Source organism: Tupaia chinensis, unplaced genomic scaffold, assembly GCF_000334495.1.
Source record: "Tupaia chinensis unplaced genomic scaffold, TupChi_1.0 Scaffold138060_1, whole genome shotgun sequence".
In the NCBI taxonomy this organism is placed as follows: domain Eukaryota; kingdom Metazoa; phylum Chordata; class Mammalia; order Scandentia; family Tupaiidae; genus Tupaia; species Tupaia belangeri.
The window spans coordinates 93,848-101,461 of NW_006197961.1; the positions used below are offsets into that span (position 1 = coordinate 93,848).

Sequence of the window (7,614 nt, forward strand, 5' to 3'; positions counted from 1 at the left end):
CCCTGCGCCGCCGGGAGGAAAAAGGAAGCCGCCCCGCGGCGTTGGGACCGCCCCCTCCCCCCGGAGGCGCGCCTGATTGGACTGCTTGTAGGCCCCGCCCCACCCCTGATTGGGCCGTTTCCCCGGCCCCGCCCCTAGGGCACTTGAGTGATCAGAGGAACCCTGGCAAACCTAGCTCAGTAGGGTTTTTTTTTCTTCTTTTTTTTTTTTTAATGTGGGGCACTGTTTTTTATTTTATTTTTTTTTGCTGTAGGGCGCGTGTGCTCGCCAGACAGAGAGAGACAGAAAGCAGGAAATCACCCCTCAGAGGGGATGGCCACGCCGCAATCCCTTCTCCTCCATTCTCCTCTGGGGATCTTGGGCACGCACGCACATTCGCCTGGCGTGAGTTTTAAGCCACTGGGTCTGGGACGCGAACCGCGGTCGACCACATGGGAGTCCAGCGACATAGCCATTACGCTAACTGCTGGTTCCCTAAACACTTACCATTCATGTCACCGTTCAAATATATATTTTGGGTGAAAGTTTTTATTTTTAGGTTTTTGCCCTAGGGGCTGTTCACTCACTAGAGACAGACAGACAGAGAGAGGGACAGTGAGAAAGTTAGCCGCCAGGTCTGGGACTCCAACCACCATCAGCCCTGTGGGAGCCCAGCACCTTAACTGCCACACCACCTGCTGGCCTCTGGTGAAAACTTCTTGAAAAAACAACTTCATGGGGTCAGAGGGTGGCATGGAGGCTAAGAGCACTGGATTCCCACATACCAAGTGCGGTTCAGGTCCCGGACCTGGTAACTGTTTTCTCACTTTCCCTCTCTTTCTCTCTCTGGTCAAATTTAAAAATAATAGTAACAATTAAAGTTAAATAAATAAATCTTTTTAAAAACAAAACCCAAAAAACCCTTAAAGATGGGCTTATTAAAATGTTTGTGTTAAAGTGTTAACAGGGGACCAGTAGTTAGTATAATGGCTATGTTGCTGAACTCCCATGTAGTCGACCACAGTTCAAGTCCCGGACCCGGTGGCTTAAACTCACATTGGGTGTGTGTGCGTGCGTGCGTGCCCAAGATCCTGAGAGGAGAAGGGAGGAGAAGGGATTGTGGTGTGGCCATCCCCCCTGGGGGGTGATTTCTCCCTTCCTGTTTCTCTGTCTCTGTCTTTCTGGTGAGCACAGATGCCCTGTAGCACAAACCTCTCACTAAATTTTTTAAAAACTGCTAACATAGGGGCTACCTCTGTGGCCTGGTGGTTAAGGAGGCTCATTCTCAACCCTTCAGTTCTAGTCTCAGATCCAGCAGCTTGAAAAGCATATGGGTGTATCATGCCCAAAATCCCAAGAGGGGGAGATGGAGGAAAAGGGGTTGCAGAGTGGCTATTCCTTATGTCTCTGTGTCTCTAGCAAGCACACATGCCCCCAGAAATTTAAAAAAATAAATAAAAAAGAAATTTTAAAGACATTGTAAGGTTCTCTGAACGGAGACAGCTTTCTCTTAGGAGAGAAAATAAAGTTGTGGTTTTTTATTTTTATTTTTTTTAAAGAATTATATAACTCAGGGCCAGTAGGTTAAGGCGCTGGAATTCCCACATGGCTGACTGTGGTTCAAATCCTAGACCTGGCGGCTTGCTTTCTCCCTCTCTCTCTTTCTGGCAAAATTAATGTGAAATCATAAATAAATAATTATCTTTAAAAAATATTTTACTTAACTTTGTTTCTTTATTTTAGTTTGACCAGTGAGGGACAGAGTGAGAGAGTGTGCAAAAGGGAGAAGGCAAGCTGCCAGGTCCAGGACTCAAACCACAGCCAGCAATGTGGGAGCCCAGCATCCACAACCACCAGGCCACCTGCCGTCCCTGAAAATTACCTTTTAATTCTTTTGACATTATTTTTGTATTCAACCCCAATGTTCTTTTCTTCCTGTTTTATTCTTAAAATGTAGACCCAGAAAAATCCTTATGAATTATTACACTACAAGAAACATTGATTTCAGGCCAGCAGGTGTTGTGGTGAAGGTGCTAGAATTCTCACTTGGCCGACCACAGTTCGAATCCTGGACCTGGTGGCTTACTTTCTCTCTCTCCTTCCTTCTCTTTCTCTGGCAAAACTCATGTGAAAAAAAAAATTAATGAATGAATTCAATAATTCCTTTTTTAAAAAAAGAAACATATTGATTTCATATTCATGATGTATCATGGTCATGCCTAATTTATTTACCAAAGTGTTCCCCCTTTCCTCTGCACGCTAGAAGGTGGTATGCAAAAAAGTGTTGATTGACTTGTGACGGGAAGATTTTTTTTTTTTTGGAGAGGTTTTCGCTATAGGGCGCGTGCGCTCCCCAGACAGACAGAGACAGAGAGACAGAAAGTGAGAAATCACCCCCCAGGGGGGATGGCCACACCGCAATCCCTTCTCCTCCATTCCCCTCTCGGGATCTTGGGCACGCATGCACACACACCCGGCGTGAGTTCTAAGCCACCAGGTCTGGGATGCGAACCACAGTTGACTACGTGGGAGTCCAGCGACATAGCCATAATGCTAACTGCTGGTTCCCGGGAAGATTATTTTTTTAACTTTACTTATTTACTTAAATTTTACCAGAGAGGGACAGAGCAATGGGGGGGGAGAGAGAGAGAGAGAGTGGGAAAGTGAGAAGGCAAGCTGCCAGGTCCAAGACTTGAACCACGGTCAGCCACGTGGGAGTCCAGTGCCCTTAACCACCATGCCACTTGCTAACCCCAAAGACGTTATTCTTACTTACCCAGATAGGTCAGGTTTCTGATGGTTTCCTGCTTCACATCACTACAGAGATTCTTCTGAGTGTAATTCAGCAAAGCCCACTCCTTCTTGGTGAATTTCGGTCACATCCTCAAAGGAGACAGAACCCTAAAATATCCCAATTTAGGGTTACAGAAGGAAAGATCTTACTTCAGAAGATCTCCCTCTGCCTCTACCTCCAGTGAGTGTGTGTGCCCTTTGGCAATTAAAATAAATAAAATGTGGGACAGCAGGTGGCGCGGTGGTTAAAATCACTGGACTCGCACATGGACGACCATGGTTTGATTCCTGGACCAGGTGGCTTGCTTTCTCACCTTACCTCTCTCTGTCTTCTTCTGTCAAATTAAAATGAATAAAGTTAAATAATTCTTTTTTTTTTTTTTAAAGAATTTTATTTATTCATTTATTTATTTAAATTTGACGAGAGAGAGAGAGAGAAAGAGAGAGAGAGAGAGAAAGTGAGAAAGCAAGCAACCAGGTCTGGGACTCAAACAGTGTCCAGCGCCTTAACCACCACGCCACCTGCTGGCCCCAAAGTTAAATAATTCTTTAAAAATAAATAGGAGCCAGCAAGTAGCATAGTGGCTAAGGTACTAGACTCCCACATGGGCAACCACAGTTCTACTCCTAGACCTAGTGGCTTGCTTTCTCACTTTCCTCTTCTCTTGTTCTTTCTGTCTCTTTGGTCAAATTAAAAAAAAAATTAAATAACTTTTAAAAATAATAAATAAAATACGGGGCCAAAAGGTAGCAAAGAAGTTAAGATGCTGGATTCAGCATGGCCAACACTGTGGTTCAAGTTCTAGACATGGGAGACTGAAGAACACAGCGTGTTTGTGTGTATGCATGTGTGCCCAAAATCCCACGAGGAGAATGGAGAAGACATTATGACAAGGCCATACGCTCTGTGGGGGTGATTTCTTATTTTCTTTCTGTTTCTCCAGTGAGTACAGGAACCATAGGCAAAGATGGGATGAAAATTCCAACCCTAAAATAGTTTCCTCCTTTAGTTATCAGCTGCCATGGTTGATCCATAAAGGGAATGGATTCTGGAAAATCTGATTCCCAAGATTACCAACAGACATACCGCAATCCAGAGATCTAATTCAACTCAAGACTTTATTGTGCATTCCCAGGTTTGGATTCTTAATGCAAAGTCAATTATCAATTATGAAAGCAACGGCTAAAAAATTACAAAGACTAAACAGGAAACATGGAAACAATTCACCTAAGGTTATCTAATATTAGACAATTACTAATCAATACCAACTCTTGATTGGCAAGAAAAAAATAACCTTTATGCTAAAAAAAAGTTATTTGAATAAGAAAAAAGGCAAAGGATATATAAAAAAGGATACCTAGATAGAATATGGTACATAAAACTGGCAGAAAATCCCGAACAAGTAGCCACCACTCACTTCTCAATGGCCCGTTATTTACAGAAGTTTATGAAAATTACATAAGAATTAAACCTACCTATGTCTTACAAATACAGTTTGATTAACCAATGAAACTACTGCACTGCAACATGGAAGAGGACCAGCCGCAGTGGGGCACCATTTGGGGGTGCTGTAGCCACATGGAGAACCAGGGTTTTGGATCCCAGGTCAACCCGAAAAAGGAGCATGCATGCACACCCATGATCTCGCCTGCCTGGAATGGATTTGGATCACAGGTCAACCCGAAAAAGGAGCATGCACACCCATGATCTCGCCTGCCTGGAAGGGAGGTGCAAGCGATTGAGGGAGGAGGGAGTCACGACAGGACAGGATCCTGACAAAGACGCCCGTCTCGCAGAAAATGACCAAAGTTTTAAAAAAAAAAATGAAAATGAAAGACGGAATGAGAAAAAATTTAGAAACAAGACTCAAGGGTAAGAAAAATAAATAAATAAAAAAGCCAACCTATTAAATGTGCACACTATTAAACATTACTTACAAGATTAAAATTAGGTCACCTCAATGTACGTTAAAAATATAGGCATCCACTGTGTAGAAACCTATTTTAAGAGCTACTTGTAAGAACAATATATTTATAAATTCTGTTTCTTCAGGTTCGTCTTTTCTAGAGCTAGTATACCCAAATTTACTTGCACCAGGCTTTTCCTATTACTTGCATTGATAGGCCCTCTCTACATTGGCATTTCACATAGGGCTTCAAAAGTATGTGTTAAAGCCGCAGACTTTCTTTTATTTTTCACATCTGTGGTGTTTCAATCTTCCGTGTGGGCTGACTTCTGCATTGCTTTATTGTAAAGACGGCTGTCCGCTGGGTGGTCCTTAGCATTTTCTACGGGAAGACTAAGTGCTTCTGCATACTCTACGTGTCCGGGTGTTCCCCGCACCAGGCAATCTCCTACACAGCCCAGTAACTGTTAGGAGGTAAGTTTCCTATAATCTCTCCTGATGGTTTCCTTCTATTATGAGCTGTTTCCTCTTTTGAAAAAGAACTGAAACAAATGAGGGCTCTCCCTCACATTTGTATTTTTTTTTTTTCCCAGTAGGAATCCAAAGGAACTGTAGAAAATGAAGGGTTTACCACTTTCTTCTTTATCAGTAAGGTTTTTCTCCAGTGTGAGATCTAGCATGTCTTTTAAGGGACCCGGGATAACAAAATGCTTCCCGGCATCCCTTGCATTAACAGGGTTTCCATACAGTACAGGTTCTTTCACGTTTTTGTAAGTCACTAGGACGACTAGACTCCCATGTATCGCCATGGGCGTTCCTCCACTGTGAGTCCTATTGTGTTAGTTACTAATATAACTGAGTGCTTTCACACATTCCTCACAATCACACGATCTCCCTCCAGTACAACACGTGTTCTCTTATGCATCGGAGAGTAACTGTGAGGGTATTATGTGTGAGAGGGACTTTGAGAATAGAAGGCTTTTCTAAATTCCCGCCAGTCACTGGGTTTTTTCTCCAGTGTGTGTCCCACTCACATATGTGACAACACTGGAAGGACTAAAGGCTTCCCTGTACTTCTTACATTTACAGAATTTCTCATCTTTCATACATGCCAAAGTAACTGGACTTAAGAGGTCCCCGCACTGCGCACACTAAGGTTTCTCTCCGGCGTGAGTTCTTTCATGTTTCTGTAAGTAACTGGACAGAATGAAGGCTTTCCCACACTTCTGACATTCATAGGGTCTCTCTCCAGTGTGAGTTCTCTTATGTAGGTGAAAGGAACTGGGGTAACTGAAGGCTTTCCCACATTTCTTACATGCATAGGGTTTCTCACCCGTGTGGATTCTCTCGTGGATGTGGAAGTAACTGGACTGACTGAAGGCTTTCCCGCATTTCTGACACGCATAGGGTTTCTCGCCAGTGTGAGTTCTCTTGTGTATATGAAACAAACTGGCATAACTGAACACTTTTCCACAATACTCGCACTGGTAGGATTTCTTGCCAGCGTGAGTTCTTTCATGTTTGTGTAAGTAACTGGGAAGACGGAAGGCTTTCCCACATTTCTTACACTCATAGGGTTTTTCTCGATTGTGAGTCTTTTCGTGTTTTTGTAAATAACTGGACAGACTGAAGTATTTGCCACATTTCTTACACTGGTGTAATTTCTCTGCAGTGTGGGTTCGTGCATGTATGTGCAAGTAACTGGACTGACTAAAGGCTTTCCCACATTTCTCACACTCGAAGGGTTTTATGCCAGTGTGAGTTCTTTCGTGGACTTGCAGTGCACTAGGGAATTCGAAGGCTTTCCCGCACACATTACACCTGTAAGGCCCGTCTCCAGTGTGCCTGATCATGTGTCTTCGAAGGTTCGCGAGAGAAATGAAAGCTTTCTCACATTCCTTACATTCATAAGGGTTCTCCCCACTGTGAGTCCTTTCGTGGTCTCGGAGGTAACTGGGATAATCAAACGCTTTGCCACATTGTTTACACAGATAGGGTTTCACTCCAGTGTGAGTTCTCTCGTGAATGTGAAAGGAACCAGAGCGACTGAAAGACTTCCCACATTTCTTACATTCATAGGGCTTCTCACCCGTGTGAGTTCTTTCATGGATTTTCAACAAACTGGGGAACTGAAAGGCCTTCCCACATACCTTACACGAGTAAGGCCCGTCTAGAGTGCGCCTTGTCATGCTGCGTTGAACACTTGTGAGAAAAGTTAACAATTTCTCACATTCGTCACCTTCGTAGGATTTGTCTCCCATGTTACTACTTTCGTATCTACGAAATAAACTGGGATAATCAAAGGCTTCCCAACATATGTAAGGTTCTCTTCCAATGTGATTCCTTTCATGATTTAGAAAGGATTTCCGATAACTAAAACCTTTCCCGCACTCCTTACATTTATATGGCTTCTCTCCGTGTTCCTGATTCCCATGTGGCTTCTGTCCGGTGTGAGCTATGAGGTGCCTATTGAAATATAAGGGAGCAGTAAACACTTCTTCGCACATACTGCTTTCATGTAGGTTTACAGCAGGATTTTTCTCCTTCAAAATGTGATCTGAAATCGGGCTGAAGGTTTCTCCATGGGCCTGTTCCTTTTCACAGAGTCTTTCTAACATACAATGTCTGCGAAAAATAAAAATCATTATTAGACGTGAGTTATTTTAAAAGAAATTTTATTTGCTTATTTTCATTTATTACATTATTTTAAAATTTGCAATAGGGCACATGCACTCACCAGAGAGAGGGAAAATTAGAAAGCAAGCCGCTAGGTTCAGGACTCAAACTGCAGTCAGCCATGTGCGAGTCCAGTGCCTTAACCACTATGCCACCTGGTGGCCCCACCCTGGATGTTTTTTAAACTGCCATGTTTGGGACTTGAATTGGTCAGCCACCCCAACCACCATGTCACCAGTTGGCCCCACCAGTATGGTAT

General features: G+C 43.4%; 2 protein-coding genes across 2 annotated transcripts in view; both read right to left on the reverse strand.

Annotated features, from left to right (window-relative positions):
• The window catches only part of LOC106733156 (zinc finger protein 700), an 11,994-nt gene extending 9,129 nt beyond the window's left edge, over window positions 1-2,865 (reverse strand). Inside the window, exon 1 of the mRNA XM_014592637.2 lies at window positions 2,756-2,865. The gene's annotated coding sequence lies outside the window, so the exon portion shown is untranslated. The remainder of the gene's footprint in view (window positions 1-2,755) is intronic.
• A 1,579-nt stretch (window positions 2,866-4,444) lies between these two features.
• The window catches only part of LOC102503324 (zinc finger protein 709), a 26,640-nt gene continuing 23,470 nt past the window's right edge, over window positions 4,445-7,614 (reverse strand). Inside the window, exon 4 of the mRNA XM_014592636.2 lies at window positions 4,445-7,304. Within this exon, the coding sequence (XP_014448122.1) occupies window positions 5,831-7,304 (1,474 nt within the window). The 3' untranslated portion in view covers window positions 4,445-5,830. The remainder of the gene's footprint in view (window positions 7,305-7,614) is intronic.